This window comes from Mya arenaria, chromosome 9 (assembly GCF_026914265.1).
Source record: "Mya arenaria isolate MELC-2E11 chromosome 9, ASM2691426v1".
In the NCBI taxonomy this organism is placed as follows: domain Eukaryota; kingdom Metazoa; phylum Mollusca; class Bivalvia; order Myida; family Myidae; genus Mya; species Mya arenaria.
Window position 1 is genome coordinate 71,287,242 of NC_069130.1, and position 22,592 is coordinate 71,309,833.

Below are 22,592 nucleotides of genomic sequence, written 5' to 3' on the forward strand. Positions count from 1 at the left end.
TGCAGATAAGGGACAGAGTTCTGCAGAAGAGGGACAGGGTGCTGCAGATGAGGGACAGGTTGCTGTCTAATAGGGGCAGGGTGCTGCAGAAGGGGGACAGAATGCTGCAGAAGAGGGACTTGCTGCTACATCAATTCTATGAAGGTGGAATGACGCCCATGCTGGCCTCCATGAGAGCAAAGGGATGCTACCACAAACGAACAGGGTAAAGCACCCTTTCACAACTCTTTCAGTATATATGAATTATAGCTGATAGGAATAAAGAACTGGTTGTTTTTTATTACTTTATTAGAATAAATAAATACTAATATAACTAACAAAATCACAGTATATCACAAGGAAAAAGTAAATCATTATGATCAACAATTTTCTACAAGAAAATAGGTAGAGTCAAGTAAAATGACATTTCATATTTCAGAAATTCAGACAAATATGCAAAAATCAAAGTTTGAGACATCTGGTATTAATCACACAAGCTGGGTCAAGAATTTTTCATTTTTGTTTGCATTATTATTATTCAAATTAGCTAGGTTTTTCATTAGGTTTAAGGTACAAGTGTGGAATAAAGACACCTCAAATTATTATGCTTTCGACTACATTTGTAACTTATTTAGCAAAATGTACACACTTATTATTGAAATCTACAATATCACTGGGTAAATTTCTGCTGCTCCTACAACTATGACAGATCACAAACATGTTATCATTAAACAATTCACTAGGCCATTATTAAACAATCCACATGAATCAGTACATGTTATACAAATTACTGTAAATTGTTTTATTCTAGGGACATCCTTTTTTTACACATATTTTTGTTTTTTGACAAAACAAGGCAATATATTAAGTTTGATAATCAGTATATCATTATGTTTGAAATTTGTTAGGTGATTAATTTTCAACCAATCTGAAATTTTAGAACCTAGAAAAATTAAAACAATCCACAGAATTTCAGTACAATACATGACAAACGGCTGGAAGGGCTTTCTAATGTCAATAAAACAATTTATCAGTCTGTGTATAAATATTTATAACTCGTTAGATCAAAATTCAATTTCAGGCACATAAAACAATCATATCAATAACAGAAAATTTTAAAATGCAAAAAACAGCACTTCTAAAAATGTTTGGCAAACCTGAATACAGAACAAAGTGTTAAATAGTTCAGTGTCTGGGTAGTGATTTATCAACAAGAATGGATGTAATAGAATTTGAATTATGGTAGAGATAAGAAATGACATTGTCTGCTCTCCAAATGCACAGGAAATGATAAATATGCCAATCACAAATCCCCTTGAATGAGAATCATCCTTTATTTACCAATTTAACTGTAATAATGTGTTGTAAAGCTGTAACGTTCCTCTATAATAGTTTAAAACAATTCAACCATGTTTAATCTGAAGCCACTTACATTAAAGTGAACATCAACATGACATGGTTTATAAATATTAGATGGCTGATGGGCTGATAGTAGAATGATCAACATCAGGAAATACTGTTGATCGTGCAAAGATCATAATGGAGGTATAATTATATAATTTGAGTAAAGAATGTTTCCTTTTAACTTTTGCAATAAAAAAATCAGTTTGGACTACAAATGTAAAGTACGCCATTCAAAAACAGTAACTGTCCCGCCGCTAACATTAGTGGCATGAAATACCACAATTATTGGGTAAAAATCCTCCAGTTTAATTTCACATTCCAAAACAGAAACTTCATAAACAAGCAAAAACAGGGATGTTTCCAGTAAGTCTGCTATTGTTTCAGATGTACAGATAAAGACGACGCACTCCCTCGATATTGCCCAATGAATCTTATCTCATGCGTTCCTAATTGAAATGAATCTTACAAGGCATGAATACACAAATTATTCTCTTAGGATAAAAGTAGATAATAAAACATATTAAAAACCAATTCTAAGTTTTAAATGTAAAACAAGAAATCTCTTTTCTGTGCAGTAAGGCCACAGATCTTTTTTCTTCAAAATAAAGGCCAAATTATGCAACAATGTGATACCTATCATTCATTCAGAAAATGTCATATTCATACCAGTCAAATAATTCAAAAACAGAAAATTTAAACTGAGCTAAGTACCACTCAAGATCATGACATTAGTCTGACAATTTGTTTCAAAAATAAAAAAAAAAGGTTTTACAAACAGCAGAGTGCATCAAAAAAGACAGGTTGCAATGAACTGCACATGTACTTGACTGTGGAGAACTTAAATATTATATACATGACAAAAAAAATCCTGTTTAAGGGAAATTGTTTCAGGTTTCGTAACTGCCTTTTTGGTTAAATGTTATAAACATCAATCAGCAAGACAAAGGAAAAAGGTGATTATCTATGGTAAAGCATTCGACTGTACCACAGGAGGGTGCCCATGTTAATCTAATAGAGGCCAGAATAGTCCTGTCAAAAAAGGAAAGGGGACAGCGCTCTCCTGAAACATGTTGGCAACAAACACCAGCTGAGAATGAAGAAATCTTATTTTAAAATTAAATAATCATGCTTTAAGCTATTCCAGGGCTTAAAGCAAGACTGATATAACACCTTCTATTTCTACATTGAGATAAAAATGTCCTGCACTAAGCCAGCATTTGTAAAAAACAGGTATATTTGTACATATACAGGACATTGTCTACAAAACATAAAACCATGGACCATAGCAAAAGTTTTCTTATCAATAAACATGTGTATCAGATATATATATACACATACATGTACATACTTATTGCGTACAATACTAGGAGAAAAAACGTGGCTAAAGCATTGTTACATTGATAACAATAAATGACAAAAGTCTGGACGGCATTTTAAATGATATGTTTTATATGAGAAAATCAGTTTGTGTTCCATAATATTAACAAAGTTTATTGGTTATAGAATGACATATTATGAATAGAGAGAAACATACAGATATTTCAAATCAAATCCATCAACAAAGGCAACACAACTGTGCTCATTCATAAATGCACAGACTGTGAATAAAGAAATGTTTAAATCATATAACGTTATCCAAAGGTCAAAACTAAATAGGAAAACTGTTTAGTACGATACTGACTTTCCAATGTTTGCCATCTGAGTGATGACAATTCCTTTCTCTTATGATTGGTGTGCGCCTATTTTCATGTTCAAGCCCTTAGCTTTTAAACCAACCCTAAACCAACCCTAACCCGACCCAAATTCTAACCCTCACAGTTGAATAGCAATTTTAATAAATGTTGAAATTCATTGGGAAAATGGAAATTTAGGTTGAGGAAAAATTGCATATCCTTGACTTTTTCACAGCATCAGAAATGTGCACACACATAAAAGTTGACATTACATGAATGTTTTAAATATAATAACATTCTTTTTTGAAAATCTAATTAATTATTTTCTTAATAAACCTTCATTCATTAAGGAATAGAGGGAGCAACATTTACAGTACAAAAAAATGGCAGAAATACTGTGTAATAGATAGATGACATGAAGTAATATCTTAATGATTAAGTATGGGAAGAGTGAGCGTAGCAATTTCATTGGCTGAAAATGTAGGTTGTATTCTAAGTTTGATATTTAATTGATACAATAAAGAGCATCTTTTCTCTATATGCTTGTAAATGCATTACACTTGGATAAGTTGTCAATACGCTATCTTTAGGCTAGTTTGCACTTTTAAATGAATTGATAGGTTAATAGTAGTAATTGGATAAATATTGACCAATCAATAAACACTTTGGCTAATTTTGACAAAATCAAGAATTCACTAGTTCAATACAATTTGTTGCAGGAGACTATTTCTATATTAAGAAGGTCACATGACATTTGTGAGTTTCTAATTTCGGAAGGTCACATGACATTCTGGCTGTTACTTCAACTGTGAATCTCCCCTGGCACTTCCGGCTGAGGCTTTTCTTGGACTTATACTGCCTCCTGCTGCAAAGTAGAACATATTACAGCATTTAAATTTTAGTTCATGAAAAAGTCTTACAACAATTGATATTTCCATTCATTATTTGGAGTAAGAATTATTTTAATCTATATAACCTCGGTACTTAAGACAACTTAATTACAAATTTACAAAGGTCTGGACAAAGTTTTCCTTAACAATGACAATATTTCATAGAATATTTTTTTTATGTTGTTGCATTTTCAAAATTGCTAAGTATCGCACTTAATACTGTTATATTGATTTAGAAATTTTAACGTTTAACAAATATAATTACTAAACAGCATAACAAACTTTGAATTTAAAACCACTTAACAACTGCAAAAATGGTAAACATATATCATTGCCAATTTCCAGACATTTAACTGACAATTCACACCACATTATTCATCTTTTTAAGCGATTTGTCCATTTAAAATTACTTTTCAGACAATGCTAGTATGAAATGTCTGCAACTTGTCAAATCTGACACTAAATTAAATTTCATGATATATAATTGACAGTTGAATTCATACTGTTTAATTTATACTATATCACTTTTAATCACATATAAATCAACTGAAAAAAAGAATTAATTGAATTCAAGTTTAATACTGAGGCAACATATCACGAATTCAAGTAATATTATACTTACAACAGAAGCAACCACAAACTTAAAGCAAGAGAGAAGAAATACAACTACGACTTGAAAATAAATCAGGCGTAAAACCAATTTGAAAGAAAAACAACCATATTAAAGTATGTGAAACATAGCGCTGCTATTTATACTTAGAGAGAAGATTTAGAAAAGAAACAGCAAGTATCACAATATTCATCAATCCTCTGGAAGAACTTATTAACCTCTTAAGGGCCTTCCACAGAGCAAACTTCGATTGAAGGAAATGTTTACAAAAATATTTTTTTATTTAGTTATGAGGTTCATTATTTAGCACCCTTAATTCATATATTTGTTGCCACATGTGTCGCTTTAAAGTCGCTAGGAGTTGAGAAATTTTTACGAAACAAGATTTTATCAGATTTCCATTTAAAAAAGCATTACATTTTTCTGGAAATGTTCTTATACAAAATGAGTAATACCCAATCCAAAAAGTCTTGAGGCTTTGTGGTGATTGCAGATATTTTAAGAAAGATATTTGCATATTTTGTAACCAGGCAATAATTTAATCCACTATTTTTCATTATATTATTTAATATCTCTTTTATTTGAAAAAAAATATCATCAAGAACCCACAACATATTGTTGATTAGGTAGTATGGGGCATTTTGACACCAAAAAAAAGTATAATGTCAACATTCTAACTAAATAAAACATGAACTTTTGAAATGTTTTAATTTTTGGCCCTTCCCCATCCACTTTTGCACTGTGAAAGGCCCTTATTTGCAAACTTGCAAGAAATAAGGACTGTGAGTTTCATGGATAGGCTGTATTTCACCAATCAATGATTCAAATGATGGAGGCCATCATAGGTGATTTATCTAGATATCTTTTTACCAATCAATGGTCACAGCATAATAATGGCCAATGACTTCAAAACAAACTATTTAAACACTGTGTTTCATTAGATATAAAGAAAGATACCAATCTCACAGAACTTTCTTTTAAATAATTCTTGAGGGGTGAATGCCGAATCATTCCATCAGCCTCTTTTCTTTAATGACATTTGGAACTGATTACTACATCACAACTAAATTTGCACACTGATACAATTTGTTTTGAAAGTTTCCTTGCAGAATGCCTAAGCAGCCTTAGTTAAAATTCAGCCGATTAGAAAACCCCAAAATTAGAGAGAAAAAACACACCACTCCAATGGAAAACATGTGAAAATGAATTTCTTGTCTGTAATTGAGGTGATGTTAAAAATTCATGAAAATTATAAATGAGAATGTATCATTCTGCAGTTTAATTACATGCAATATGGATACAGAGTGAAGGACTCTCAGTTGAGACATGAGAAATGAGTCTGACAAATAGATACCAATATTTGATTCCAGACATGATTTTTCAATTATTTGACCTAGAGACCTAGTTTCTGACCTCATGTGACCCACTTTCAAACTAGTCAATGATTTCATCAAAGGAAACATTCTGATTAAGTTTCATAACAATCGCCGCTTTGACTTACAAGTGAATACAATAACAATGTAATATTACCAAGTTTGGTCTATTTATGTTGAACCTAACTAAAATTATTCAATACATAAGGTGACTTTGATGCTGCCCTCCCACCACCTGAAAAATGATGCAAGTCATTCAAATAACTTGATTTCCCATTATGAAAATGTGTTAAAGAATAAACAAATATGCCTTTCAAAAGAAATTAAAATAAAAAAATAACAATAAAAAAATAACAATAAAAAAAAATCAATGACTTTATAGTATAGCCCTCCTTGTTTTCCCTTGGTAAAAAACTGGTTAAGAATGTAAAAATGTGCCTGTCAAAAGAAATAAAAAAAAATATTCAAGGGACATAATTTGTATTTAGGGTTAAAATTGTGTTATTTTTCTTGTTGTAAGATGGTCGTAAATAATTTTGAGATTTATTAAGTGCATTGAATGAAAGGTATAGAAGTTTTTTTTAATAAAATCCCAACTTGCCCTTAACTTTTACTTGCCTAAAACTTTAACCTAAGTCAATCAGGGGCCATAACTTGTATTAAGGATATGGAGTTATGTAACCTCATTGGGTGATGGTCCTGAACAATTGTGTGAAGTATTAAGTCAATTGAATGAAAGGGTATAGAAGTTATTAATAAATATCCCAACCTGCCCTAAAACTTTAACCTAAGTCCAATAGTCAATCAAGGGCCATAATTTGCATAAAAGATAATATGGAGATATCTAACCTCATTATGTGATGGCTCTGAACAACTGTGTGAAGTATTAAGTCAATTGAATGAATGGTATTGGAGTTTTAAGTGAAAATCCCAACTTGCCCTAAAACTTTAACCTAAGTCAATCAGGGGCCATAACTTGTATTAAGGATAATATGGAGTTATGTAACCTCATTGTGTGATGGTCCTGAACAATTGTGTGAAGTATTAAGTCAATTGAACAAAGGGTATAGAAGTTATTTATAAATATCCCAACCTGCCCTAAAACTTTAACCTGAGTTTCATAGTCAATGAGGGGCCATAATCTGTGTAAAGAATAATATGGAGTTATCTAACCTCATCATGTGATGGCCCTGAACAACTGTGTGAAGTATTAACTCAATTGAATGAAAGGTATTGGAGTTTTGGGTGAAAATCCCAACTTTCCCTAAAACTTTAACCTGCCCTAAAACTTTAACCTAAGACAATCAGGGGCCATAACTTGTATTAAGGATAATATGGAGTTATGTAACCTCATTGTGTGATGGTCCTAAACAACTGTGTGAAGTATTAAGTCAATTGAACAAAGGGTATAGAAGTTATTTATAAATATCCCAACCTGCCCTAAAACTTAAACCAAGTAAAATATTGATTAAGTCGAAATTAGAAAGCCAATAGGCAGTGTTTATCAACACTACAGTTTCGTACCTAGTTACTTCGTTTTCGGGCTAGGTTTGCACTAATGTGTAGATAATATTTTATTTTGTGATGTTTTTCATAATTATATTGATGAAAAACATGTTAAATGATTGATTTATAACTTATAACTTAAGTGTGATGCAAAGGTGGATTCTAGAATTTCGCTTTTGGTCCAGCCTTCGCCTAATAATTTGCATCTGAACTATGTTCTGTGTATCACTGCATGTGTGTGTATATATGTGTATATAAGTATCAATGTATCATACTTTGTATTTCAAGTGTGATGTTCTTTGCTCTTCATTTATTGGAGGAAAATAAATATCTACCTACCATTTTTCAAAGATTGACCTAATGACCTATCTTTTGACCTCATGTGACCTCATTTGACCTTTAAAAGTAAAATACTGTGATTTCATCAAGGTCAACTTTCTGTCCAAGTTTGAACATAATCTGACCAAACATTACCAGGATATTGTTCCAGACAAAAAAATAGATTGACAAAAAATTTCCCAAAAGTCGAAACATTCTGATTTTATTTCATGAATGTAGGACAAAATTGATGTCTCTAGTCAGTAGTGTATTCACAATATTTGACCTAATGACCTAGTTTTTGATCCAATGTAACCCACTTTAAAAGAGGTCAATATTTCATCAAGGGGAACATCCTTATCAAGTTTGAATATTATCTGACCAATCCCTACCAAGATATGGTTCAAAACAGAAAAGTGCCTGACAGACAATACCAAAAAAAATATCCCCCACCCATCACCTTCTTTTCAGTAGGAGATAACAAGCAGTTATGATTGCACTACTATTTAAAGATATTATTACTAAGGGCTTATCTTGTATCTTTTCTCACTTCTGTTTCCACCACAATATTTCTCACTTCCTCAATCACCTTAATGAATTTGCCCAACATATGGAATTTTTCAAAAAATCCAAACAAATATTTGCCAACCAGTATTATTGCTTATTTTCAATCATTACATGCAGGTGATACCTTGAATGGTAACAATCTTCAGGTGGAATAGGTGGAAACTTTTATACGTCCAATTCTTTTAACGTGTGTATAAAATCATGAAAAATATGTATTTGATTAAAACGCTATGAAGGGCTGTTACAGCACATTATTTCTGTGAATAAGTTCATGAAGTTTGAAGTCGATATCTTCAATGATTGTAAAAGGATAAAATAAATACTTGATTTTTCAAAGTTTTCCATATAGAGTCTTTATTATAGACATATAATGAAATGTAGCCTGCCCCTGGCGGCCATGTTTTTTTATTATCAACATGGCAATAGATATTTGGTAGAGGATCACCATAGGAAAATTTCTGTGAAATTAATTTGAAATTGGGCCAATAGTTTCTGAAGAGAATATTTTCAAAGATTTCAATAAGAAAATTAGTGAAATTTAGCCTTGCCCCTGGCAGCCATGTTTAATATGAATCAACATTGGGTGAAGGAATTAGACAGATGGGCACCTAAGAAACATTTCTGTGAAACTATTTTAAAATCAGGACAGTGGATTCTGAGGAGAAGATTTTCATAGTTTTCCATGTAGACATATAGTGAAATGAAACCCGGCCTCAATGGGGCCATGTCTTTTTACATATCAACATGAGGTGAAGAAATTTTATATTTTGTCACATAAGGAACTTTTTTTTTTAAATTATATTAAATCAGTCCAGCAGATTCTGGGGAGAAGATTTTCAAAGTTTTCCTTATAGACATAAAGTGAAAAGTTGCCCAGCCCCCTGTCGGCTATGTTTTTTTAACAAATCTACATGGGTGGAGGAATTTGAAACAGGGTGACCTTTAATGATCATTTCTTTGAAGGAATGTTGAAATAGGGCCAGTGTTTTCTGACATGAAGATTTTCAAAGGTTTTCCTTTCGGTTGCCAATAATAGCCATAATATCCAATACACATGGCATAGTGTCCTGATCTTTGCCAGACAGGCAACTACAGGTTTTTAGTCATCAAGATTTCGCCAACATTGGCATGTAAACATTTATAACATTTTAGCTTTGTTTTGATGTTTAAAGAATCTAACTGATGCATGATTAAATGTAGATGATTAGATTTACTCATGAATTGCATGGTCAAAAAACATGCATAATTTTGTACATGGAATTTTAAACCAGTCATTATAAAAACAGATTTTGAAATAAATTTTCCAAATAAACTAGGGATGCAAACGAATGGCAAAATTGATATTGGTAATTCTTTTGATCGAATATTCGAATATTCGATCACAGGCAAGATTGTCTAAAAACTTCTATATTGCATCGATCATTTGCGTTCCAAATAATGACTTCCGGTATGACATTTGCCGAATAATTTTATTGATGTCGGATTGTATGACGTCGTCTGTAATACGTGTAGTGGCTTTATTGTGCAATTTCAAAATAACTTTGCATATGTAATCTAGAATTATACTAGTTTGTCATATTGTTTCATTACAAAAACTACGTCGATATATCAAAAGTCAAGGTCATGGCATCTTCACCGTTGCAAACGGTCTGGTTTCCGTCGACTTGTTATTATTTTGTACCCGTCTTTCGTTTGTTACTTGTTTTTATACCAATAAAGATAAAGAAAACAACATATTTGGATGTTAACTAGTATATTGTGAAATATTTTAAATAATAATGCTATTATTAGGATAACAAAATTATATACATGTACATTCTATATTACACAAAACACTTTGAATTTAATTCATAAACAAGAATAATAAACAGTTGCTTTAAATAACATACATCACATATGTTGGCTTGTTTCACTACCAACTTAGTCTTAGAATCCCTTGGATATCACCCAAGCTATTTATTCGTCAATGTCACAGGTCACCTTATTCTTATTTAGAAAGATAATCTTGTCTACAAGTTCACTGGCAAGTCGGTTTCTCAGTTTGTTAACAATCACACCGGCACATGAAAATATCCTCTCAGAAGGCACGGAAGGCATTTTGTCGATTATTTTGTTTACGTGTATTTGTTATATTTATTTCCGAACAGTTCGAGAGAGCTTATTCACAAGGAATGATGGACATCAAATTTTATGCGCATTATATTCAGTGCGATTTTAGCTACATTGCTCAGTTTAATTGACATACAAAAGAAATATTTTGTGTTATTGCTGACATGACGAACCCTTAATTGGCATCGTTTAAAATAGGTTCCAATCCCCTTTCAACTTTATTTATTTCATTGCCGCTAATTGGCAGGGGACGGCACACGTAAAATTATTTGTTTATTTCGCCATGATGATGGGCCTTAATTGACACTTGACGCGCCACTGTGTATTGTCTAGATGCTCGTGCCTCGATAATTGGTGACATGCGTGGGTGTATTGACGAAACGAGGGTAAATTAGAGCGTTTTAATCTTTAAATATAAATGTTAAATAAATGTTCAAGATGGAACAAAATTTAGAAAAAAAGTAAAAAATAAACGAATATTCGAATACCGATTTTAATATTCGAATACCATTCTTTTGATCGAATATTCGAATATTCGAATATTCGTTTGCATCCCTAAAATAAACCTCTTAATTTTGAATTTTCAAAGAGAACCTTAGGCATTCAAAAATAATTTAAAGCAAAATATTTAAAAAAATCTATAGTTTCACTATGACAATGAAAACAACATGAAACAAGAGGCCCAAAAGGGCCTATGCTCTACTGGCATGGCTTTTGTGGTCATATCAATCCAGAGCATGTATGTATGGGTAAAAGGCAACAGACATATAGTTTATGTTTTGTGTTTGGGTTACCTGAAAACGTAGCACGTTCAACATCTGAGCCCAGAAAGTATTGTAAGCAGATTAGTTGCATGAACTCTTTTAATATGTGCCAAGTAAAAGTCATCTGACAAAAAAAAAGCTTTCAAAACTGTACTCATAGTAAAAATTTCTGTAGTTTTAAAAGTTAAAAAAAGTTGGTCAAAAGGTCAAAGTCAAGGGCATCCTAGGACAACATTGATCAATTTGAACAAACATTCACAATCAATTGTGCTGAGATGGATGCACGAACACACAAAAAGATTTTCTAACCTTTCCAGATTTATGTTTACCAAACCTGTGAACCCTGGGTGTGGCCAGTAATGACACCTGGCCCCAATTTCTCGAAACTTCTTAAGTCCCTTATAACAGGATTAAGCTAATCTCACTATTTTTGTTGTTCTATAAAATGTGTTCTATTTACTTCTTAAAGAATTTGCAGAAATTATGTAGGAAAAATCTGTATGATTATCAGAAAAAAACATTTTTCATTTATCAAAATCCATTTTCAGTATGTATTTTGGCTAATTGAAATAAGCGACTTAAGCCTGTTAAGCTTAAGAAGTTTCGAGAAATTGGGGCCAGGTGCATAACTTAAACATTCACAACCAATTTTGTTAAGATGAATGCGCAAACTACAGAACTTAAAGCTAAACTAGAACTCCGCGAGTCGGATGTGTCGCCTGACGAATTATTTACTGTCGATATTATAGCTGTTAGCTAAAATATGGCCTTTGGGCTTACAACAAGAACAAGGCAGAGTAATTCACAAAATCAACTGCAGAAGCAACAAGAGTGACACTCACAAAATACGCCCATCAATAATTTCTTGGATTCTAAGACAACTTACTGTCACATTGGCCCTTTGAGAAGCAAGCTTTTCAAGAAGCAAATGATTTGGCACAATATGGCATTAACAGTAGAAAAAAATTATTTTTTTGATAAATTCAGGGGGCCATAACTCTGGAGTGCCTAAAGCGATTAGGCTGGTTATCGAACTTGACCTAGATATTTCACCAACAAACACTTTCATGAAGTTTGGTGGAAATTGGATGAGAAATGTTCAAGTTAGAGAGCGGACAAAGGTAAAATGGACAATTTTGACAAATTCAGGGGGCCATAACTCTGGAGTGCCTAAAGTGATTTGGCTGGTTATTGAACTTGACCGAGATATTTCACCAAAAAACACTTTCATGACGTTTGGTGGAAATTGGATGAGAAATGATCAAGTTAGAGAGCGGACAAAGCTAAAATGGCCAATTTTGACAAATTCAGGGGGCCATAACTCTGGAGTGCCTAAGGCGATTTGGCTGGTTATCGAACTTGACCTAGATAATTCACCAACAAACACTTTCATGAAGTTTGGTGGAAATTGGATGAGAAATGTTCAAGTTAGAGAGCGGACAACATTGTGGAGCCGCCCACCCGCCCGCCGCCCGCCCGCCATGGGTGTTCCCATAATACGGCCATCGTAAGATGGGCGTATAAAAAGCAAATTGTCTCTCAAAATCCTACACTTGCAAATTGTCTCCCTTAACTCTAGACTTGAATTTACATGTACATGTAAACTTGGCTAAAAATAGAATTCGCTCATGCAGACCTGGCTAAAAATAGAAAGCATTACTTTAAATCTTTCATGGCCCATAATCTAGGCATTCATGGGTGGATCTTGCTTTTCGAATAGAAACGAGCTCTAATGGATATCTAGATACTGTACAAGTTTCATCGAGATACAATCAAAACTGAAGACTGTATCGTGTTCACAACCAATTGTATACACAATAGCATTTTTTCATACTATCAAGGCCCATAATGTAGGCATGCATGGGCGGATCTCGCTGGTTTCGAAAGGAACCCAGCTCTAATGGATGTCTAGATACTGTACAAGTTTCATCGAGATACAGTCAAAACTGAAAACTGTATCGTGTTCACAAGCAATTGTTTACAGACGCACGAACGCACGGACGCACGACTGCACGGATGCACATACTACGTACACATTACCATCGCATAAGCTCTTCTGGCCTTTGGCCAGTAGAGCTAAAAAACAACCAAAAATGCTGTATAACTGAATGAAATATCTTCCTTATGCGCCTGATAAAAAATCTTGTCTGGAGTATCAGATGCACTTTCACAAAATTTTGCCTGAACATAAATAACCATTATGCAAATTGAACGAAGGATGTCGGAACAGAATTCTTAATGGGTGTGTTACTAAAGAAAATATGAAATGGATTGATTCTGAAACCGAAAATTAAGTAGTTTTGTATGGTGAACCAGTTCATTATGAAAGGTATGAGTAAACAAACATTATCAACTGTTTTGATTTATACCACCATTAAAGCATTTTTTCTTGCTTCATTTAGAGATCTTATTATACTAGCTAGAAAAGATTGGAGATGCATTTTTTTTCTCAGCACTCCTTAGATCAATCATATCTTTCATGCGTCTTTTGTCCGGATATAAAAATCCGACCAAGGGCAGGTTTGGAAAATGGTAATGAGGAACACCCAAGAACGTATTTTTATATCCAGACCTAAAACACAAGATTGATCTTTTTCCTAATATAGGTTAAATTTTTGATTTGAGTAAAAATTGATGTAGAAAACACATTTTTGTACATTTAACCAAATGGTTTCTGTGAATTTGTTCATTGACATCATGATGAATTGTTATTTTTTGTTAAATGTTGACGACAAATGATTCTCTGAAACAGCACTTTTTTTAAGATGATTTTTTTGCACTTTGTACTTATAATTATTGTTAAAACATGTATTCAGAAACACTCTATTTAATTAATAATCATGAAAAATAAATATTTATAAACTATATAATAAAAGATATCTGAAGTGGCCCATTGTTACACCTGTCTCATCTGGCATTGGGGATGCAAGACAGAATATTCCATCACGGTCATAATCACTCAATATGTCTTTCCGGTATGCAAGAAAATAATGAATTGAAAGTGACATTCTTTTACAGCAGAGACAAGTTGGTGGTGTTTACAAATGCCTTACTTTTATGATGGAGTTTTTTAAGCTTCTGTTAAAATATTAAAGTAAATTTTTGTAATTTCTGTAATTACTCTTTTTTTCTTTTCGTGTTTAAATTGCAAAAAAAAAGAATACTGTTTAATACAAACATACTCGACAACATGCATGAGAATTGCAGTGTATTTTCTGACCCCAGCTGGTGAGATACAAAAAACAGCAAAGAAAGAATGAAGAAAATATGTTGAACTAACAAAATGCCTTGATATAAAATTGAAGATCTGTGCTTGAGAAATGTATGAAAAATGTCTGACCACATCCATAGTAAACATCAAAGCATTTACCTGTTCATTCACTGGCCATTAAGCTTTGTAAAAAGTAAATGTAACAAATTGTTAAAATTACAACATTGAAAATATTTTTAAAAAAATCCAGGTTGGTCGGCTTGATGTAGGTTTCGGCAGTTAACTAAACTAAGGTACAATGTAGCACACAAGACTTGAGAAAACAATTCTAACTCTTCTAAAAGTCCTACTTTAATATTAAAGGCACATAAGCTGTAATTTTGGTAATGAAATGATTAAATATATCCCAAATTTTTAAATAAACAATTTTATAAGTTATAAAATGGAATTAATTTAATAAAAATGGTTTCAAAAAAGAAAAATTACAAATTAAAATTTAAAAAATCCACCGGTGGCAGGGATGGAACTCAGGTGCTCCAAATCTGCAGGTAGTCAGCATAACCTATATGCCGCATACACCGCAGAGATATTTGATTATCATAAGGTTTATGTAACGTATAAACACAAATTGTAAACTTCACAGAATTTGCAATCATTGCAGTAAAAGTAGTAACAAGAGCTGTCACAGTAAGTGACGAAGGCCCACAAAGTGCCATCTAGTTCAATCGATTATTCATTTACTAATATGCCCACATTGAGGAAGAGCTATCATAAACTTTAAGCATATGCTAGCCCAAATGATGGTTAACGTCAGGTGTGGATGAGTGATGTAGAAAGTGGTAAGGACATGGGTCTTACACCTACAATGTCGTTTTAATGTACCGAACATATGTACAAAGTCATTTTAAAATATCTCTTACAGCCTGGACCAAACCAACTCTATCTGTGTGCATATATGAAGCATTCCATAATGATTAAACTCAAATTACTCAAATTATGACCTTGTACTTTAAGGCAGGGATGTTGGTCTTGCACAAGACACATTGCCTTAATGTACCAAACACATGTCCCAATTAATTATAAATCCCTCCATTCATGACAAAGTAACAGCCCATGTGTGGATACCCTATGTGCATATATGCAGCATTCCATAATGATTAAAATCTGTTTGACGTTAAACTTTGAAATACAGTCATTGGTCTTGCATGCGACACATAACCTTGATGTACTGAACTCATATGCTAAGTGATTTTAAAATCCCTCTGTTCATGGCAAAGTAACGCATATATGCAGCTTTCCATAATGACAAACCTGTAATTGTGACCTTGAACTTTGAGTTAAGAACTTGGGTCTATAGGTACTGATCAATTGTACCAAGTAGCTTTAAAATCCCTTTCTGCATGACAAAGATACAGACTGGACACAGAAAACCGGATGAATGGACGGATGGTGCGATTTAAATAATTATGCCAATTTTTGAAATATAAGGAGCATATTTATAACTACCAATGTTAATATTTATGTTCCAGAGTTTATTAAACAACTAAGTTATCTTTTTTGTAGCCAATTCGGCTATAAGTCAGAGGATTAATACAAAGCGTTCAGGAGTCCTACTGCAACTAGTAACTTATTTCTTTTTAACCAAAAATGTCGGTCTAAATAGAGTATGTGCCTTTAGTATCAAAAAATAATTCTGCCAAAATATGTTATGTTTTGGTTTTGATTACAGACCGTTTGTTACTGTCAAAATCAACATAACTCACATCTAGGGCTATTACACAAAAGGAGTTTTATTGAAAAAAGGCCAGATAGGCAAACATCATTATTCACTATCTAAAAGTAGTGCAGTAATCTAAACAAGATATGAGCAAGCAGGACTGCCAACACTTGTCCCTTTTTCACAGGAGCTCAAATGGCACAACTCCAAAACTATTATAGACAAATGTATTCACCTTGCTGCACTTATTATCACTTGAACTAAAATTCAAGTTCTTTTTTTTTTCTTTTATATCTTAAAAAGTAATCGTTACTATATCTTAAATCATTTTTTTTTGCTTAACAAGGAGGATGACACCAAGGCTATGATAATATCATATCATAACAAAAACTCAAATACAGGTGAGCTATATTTCTCTGGGGTAACACATCTAGATTAAATCAATACTCCTTACACATCAAGATCAAATCAATACTCATCTTTTTAATTCAGTTACCTGATTTGCCTGCTGAGCTAGGCCTAGGTCCTGATTCAGAAAACTGAGGAGCAGGAGGCATCTGACTTATAGACCCCCGACTAGACGGGCGTTTTCCGCCGCTGATATCTGGCGTACGTGGAATCTTAGGCCGTGACCCAAACGCAGCTTCATATTCGGGTTTCTTGATTTTGGGCTTTGGTGTGATCTGTCTGTTAGATTTCTGGCTGGTTGGTCCTGTAATATGCAATCATAGTTTAATCAATTACATAAACACAAATATATGCGAGACAACTAAAATAAATTGCATGAAATAAAAGCAATTTAGGTGTTTGTGAGTGGGAGAGAATACTTTTCTCCCTCGACATTCATGTCAATGTATCATTCTCTTCATAAAAATATTTTGCATAACAAAGACTCATTTTAAAACTACAATTTTAACACTTAAACAGAATTTAGGAAACTTTCAAACTGCATAATGGATATTAAAAGTATCTGACATCAATAATCTTTTCTACAGTAATTCGCCATTCATCCATTCTTAGATTATAGTTTTAACATTTTTACTTATGATAGGTGGTCGATGAAATAAATCAATGATTTGGTCTGTTACTGACCCACTACGGAAAAATGGGGGGTCTGTGAAATTTATAGGGGGTCTCGGCTAACGCCTCAATTAATAATATTTGTTCTCTACACATCAAAGCCATTTTAATGGATACCAAACTATCATAGGGTCATGAGGCATTTAAAAACTAGAGCTGTCACAGGAGTGACGAATACCCCCAAATGCCGCCTGGACACAGGAATGGCAAACCATTCCTTTGAAAAGAGGCCATAACTCCAAGGTTACTGCACACTGCATCTTCTTTTATCATGCATGTATTGTTTTATTTAAATCTGTTGAGTAATTTAGAAGTTACACTGCTGACAAGAAAAACTAGCCTTTCATGAGTAATCATCCGGAAACCGTTTTTCTACTTTTAGTAACAGTGACCTTGACCTTGGCCCCACCAGCCCCAATATCGAACTTGACCTGTATCTTCTGATATTACATCTGTGTACCAAAAATTGTTCAAATTTGTCTAGCCTTTTATGAGTTATCGTCCGGAAACCGTTTTTCTATTTTTAGTAACAGTGACCTTGACCTTGGCCCCACCAGCCCCAATATCGAACTTGACCTGTATCTTCTGATGTTCACCTGTGTACCAAAAATTGTTCAAATCTGTCAAGCCTTTCATGATTTATCGTCCGGAAACCGTTTTTCTATTTTTAGTAACAGTGACCTTGACTTTGGCCCCACCAGCCCCAATATCAAACTTGACCTGTATCTTCTGATGTTACACCTGTGTACCAAAAATTGTTCAAATCTGTCAAGGCTTTCATGAGTTATCGTCCGTAAACTGTTTTTCTATTTTTAGTAACAGTGACCTTTACCTTGGCCCCACCAGCCCCAATATCGAAACTGACCTGTATCTTCTGATGTTACACCTGTGTACCAAATATTTTTCAAATCTGTCTAGCCTTTCATGAGTTATCGTCCGGAAACCATGAAAACTGACAGACCGACCGACCAACAGACCGACCGACCGACCGACCGACCGACCGACAAGCTCACTCCTATATACCCCCTCAAACTTCATTTGTGGGGGTATAATAATAGAAACTGGGCATTGGACACAAGTAAGATACTGTAAATCAATTATATATTTAATGGTTTTAACTTACTAGATCCCCTCATCTCATTCTCCTGGGTACTTGGGCGGCTGCCACTTCGTGTAGGAGGTCGAATTGTGATGTCCTGAAACATTGGAAACATATGTAAGGCCAGTCCCCATTGATTCTATCTTTTGCTCTAACTGGCTGGTTGGTCTCAGTCTAGTCTTTTGAGAAACCACATAAACAAATAAATCAAATTATGGCAAAGATAACTTCATTTAATCAACTAAATGCAAAAACTTCATAATTGTTTCTATGCACATATCCAGTTATAGATCGTAAAATAGTGAGGCAAGTCCAGACGTATATCATGAACAATATAAAGATTAAACTTATTAATATTATTAATGACACAAGAATTTTAATAATCTGCTCACGTTTATTTCTGTATTTAAGATTTTGCATTGATGGATGACAGCATTTCCAAGAGTGATTCATAAATATACATGTGTCATCATCCATTCAGAACTTTATTAATGTCCTGTTATGAAATAAATCTTCATAAAATATGGAATTACATCATATCTTGGTCAGGATAATAGGCCTAAATAAAGGTATGTTTCTGGTTACATGCCCAAACAGATTTGGGTAAGTAGGTAGTTTTTTTTTTTAATAAGACATGTTAAATTACTGTCAAAGGGACATATTCCATCACATGGAACAAAAAACTAATGCACCATTAGTTGCTGAAATAAATCCTGTTGTGAAATTAGCAAAGCAGCCATATTTTCGCAAAAACTATTTCAGATACTCATATTCTTTTTGTGCAATAATAAAAAATTGAGTCGGTGGCAAATAGAAAGGGTCAGTTGGGTAACCGGAAACAAACATTTTCTTTTTTAGGCCTTACTATGTCTGCGCTCAACAAGAGAGTATAACTAACAACAATATTACCTTCATTCCCGTGGCTGGTCGGCTGCCAGCGACACTTGGAGGTCGTGACAACTCTGCTGCCTTACGCTGACTTGGAGTTACTGGCCTTTGTAACGGGCCATGTTGTGACATAGCTGAGTCTGTATGCTGTAATGTCACACAATTCAGTGAATTTTCTATCTGATTAGAGTATGTGTTTCAAGAATGTAAAAAATAAAACTTAGCATGGCATCAATGTAAAGATGTTTTATAAACCTAATTAAACCAATTCAGAGTATTTTCAATCCAATCAGAGTATGTGTTTCGAGATTGTCAACGTTCAAACTTTACATGGCATTGATGTAAAGCAGTTTTATAAACCTAACAATAAAAGGAATATAACAGGTATGAGCTCAACAAAAGCTGATGTAAAGTTGTTGATTACTTAATTGAACTTCAATGCAGCATGATAAAGCAAGTGTGCAAATGATTTCCTTTTTCCTTGTTGAAAAACGTGGGGTTAAAGCTTGTACCATTTCCAAACTTAAGTGAATGTGTATGTTGGCTTCTTAAAATCAGATAATTGTGAACAACCCTATTACTGTTTGCAAATAAGTTCAGCAAAGTGAACTTGTGAATCAGCTAAAACAAGCACGATTATCAACTTCCTCGCAATGAAAAGTCACTTTGTAACTCCTTAAAGCGATTCCGTTTATTACAAAAAGTGAGGCTACAATTGATTTGGCAGGTTAAAGTGAAACCAATGCCTGCCCCTTAACAGTTAGTTCTATGTTGAAGAATACACACAATTGATGACAGTCACAGTCGGCTCTCTTTGGTATGTGGCTTCAGTTCAGGAAAGACTTGATTTGGAATCCACATGGTGTATTTGAGCAAAAGCCACGATTATCCAATGCCTCAAAATCCTAAAACCCTAAGTTCATTTGGAAACAGTAGTATTAACTAACCGAAATCCGTTTTAATAGAGACAGAAATAGAGACGGAACACACTGTGTCTGTTTTGAAAATGGGGCTTAGCAATGGCATATTAAGATGCATGTGAAAGCAAAGAAAACGTGGTGCTGTACCATCATCTCCAAAACAAAAACAAACAGGAGTGGCGCAGAGTAAGCATAGACACTCATCTGTTGTGTTTTTTCTGTCAAACAAGGGACATCTCTTAAATATTATTAAAGCATTAAATCATCACTATTATTATTAGAACTTTTTCTGTACATGTAAGCATTGCCTCCGGAATGCTGAATACCAAGTTTCATTTGAATATCTTGAACAGAGAGCCAGGGTGTTTCAAGTTTTGGCACAACGACACTGACATCGATACTTTAACAAAAATCACACTAAAGCTGTCACAGTACCACATTTATTGACAAGCTAAAAGTATCTCCATTTTTTAAGGGATTTGAGGATACTAAATTTTAGTGCCGCAATCCAAACAAAATCAATCTCAAACTATTGTGCGTCAATTTTCTTCCTTAATACATGTAATAAAGACAACAGAAGAAAGTGTGCTTTAGATTAGCCCTAACAATCGTGCAACTCAATTCCTCCTTACAATTTGCAATCAAACACAAAAGTTGTTCGCATTTGAACTGCCTGAGTTCTTTTCATACCAGTAAATCATCGACCACCCTGATTTTCAGGGAAGCCATCAATTCCGCAGCCTTCAGTTGACCCGGGGTCACCGGTCTTTGTAGCGGGCCAAACTCGGCTGATAGCATGTCTAATGGCTGGTAGTGGCAAACATGACACATTTATATCATCCTTAGCTTATAACATTCAATTTTGCTAATTCACAGACTTAATTGTCTGTCCATTTATATGTAGCTTATCCGATGGTCAAAACTCACTAAATATCATAGTTTTTGACCTAGACCAGGTAAAGACACCAATTCCTAGATAACATGAACTGTTTTTTCCTTCGGAAATTCAGATATGCTTTATAATTATATGATTTTGAAAAAGATTACATTCAGATAAGGGTATCTAGACTACTCACCCTTTTCTTTGTTTTCACCCCAGTAATGTATTCAGCCAGTAGTTTCTCTCCCACTTGTTCATCACCCTCTGCACGAATAATTTCATCCTTGTCCAAGTCAACTTCCATCGCATCCTGATCTTCCTGTTAATATGGAGGAACAAAATTTGTTAAAATATTTTTCAAGTCAGCACTGTGCTTAAAAATTATTTTAGCCTATTTCATTCCTTATACATTATATAAGAAGTATACAAGATTGATATTTGCAGCATGAAAATTTACCAAGTAAAACATTTATTCAACTTCTGTTGTTGTTTTTTCAATTATCAATTATCAAACAGCAGCATTTGTTGAAAAAAGTTATCCCTTCATGCAGCAAAGAATAGAGACTTGATTGTAAAACTGTATAACTTCGAGATGAAGGGTAATAGTCTATATACTGACCTCATCCTCGTCATCATCCTCATCATCAGACTCATACTCGTCCACCACCTCAGCTGTGACAGAAAAACACACTTGCTATGTTAAAAAAGCTTTCAGTTAAATCATTGAACATGACTAAATAACTTGCCATTACTGGGAGATCTCCAAAATTAATACAAGCCTCCTTACTTCATAGGCAGGATTTAAACTACATATTTCTTTAAGCTTAATGATGACAAAAGCTGACAGCTTATAGACTGACTCTTAAGTCTGTTTCCTGGGAATAAAACAGTTCTGCCACCCATTTTGGGATGAGAAAGTACCCCAGGTGGGGAATGAATCTCATTTCGTCTGTTAGATGCGGACACCAAGACCAGTGGTTGAAATAGCACAAGCCTGCAAGCCCTGCACTGGTAAATTTCCAGGCTTGCTCAAATTCTGGGTTTTATACAGCAGGGCTTGTTCAAAAAAGTAATGCCAAGCCTAAGTGTATGAATTCAGACTTGTTCATCCAAAAGACTAATTTCCATGACTGCATGACCACCCTCATCTTTGTATGCAAGGATTAGGGCTTATGTTAAAGGCCACCTAATTTTTCAAACAGTAAGTTGAAAATGTCATAAAATAAATAAAGAAAGTCCCATACTTGAGTTGAGTTGTTTGATGATGAACTCAACCTGTCGGTTCATGTCTGGCTGGTCCTCCTTGATGAAGCAGCGAAGGATCTCCTCCATACCCTATACAGGAAATATATTCATAATTTATAACTCTACATCCTTCGTCTACAACATTGCATGGTTGCAACTATTTAAAATGGACAACCTCAGAGAATGTCAAAACAATTCTTCAATCCTATTTACACTGCCCCAATGTTTCAGATTCGAAGTTTCTCGGTCTAAAATTTAATCAAGCATGAAACTTTCATGAAAATATCTTACTTATTTAAAGACTAAAAATATGGATTTAACAATGCAATTTTAATCCTCAAATTCTGCGCTTAGCTTAT

General features: G+C 33.8%; 1 protein-coding gene across 3 annotated transcripts in view; it reads right to left on the reverse strand.

The window, feature by feature from the left end:
• Positions 1-278: 278 nt before the first annotated feature.
• The window catches only part of LOC128202794 (lisH domain-containing protein ARMC9-like), a 33,740-nt gene continuing 11,426 nt past the window's right edge, over positions 279-22,592 (reverse strand). The window contains exons 18-26 of one of the 3 annotated variants that reach the window (XM_052903931.1): positions 22,233-22,323; positions 21,608-21,660; positions 21,185-21,307; positions 20,799-20,915; positions 19,210-19,335; positions 18,325-18,397; positions 16,618-16,833; positions 14,564-14,586; positions 279-3,921 (exon numbers count right to left, since the gene is read on the reverse strand). In XM_052903931.1, the coding sequence (XP_052759891.1) occupies positions 14,582-14,586; positions 16,618-16,833; positions 18,325-18,397; positions 19,210-19,335; positions 20,799-20,915; positions 21,185-21,307; positions 21,608-21,660; positions 22,233-22,323 (804 nt within the window). In that variant the 3' untranslated portion in view covers positions 279-3,921; positions 14,564-14,581. The remainder of the gene's footprint in view (positions 3,922-14,563; positions 14,587-16,617; positions 16,834-18,324; positions 18,398-19,209; positions 19,336-20,798; positions 20,916-21,184; positions 21,308-21,607; positions 21,661-22,232; positions 22,324-22,592) is intronic. The other 2 variants (XM_052903930.1, XM_052903932.1) reach the window with 2 other exon arrangements.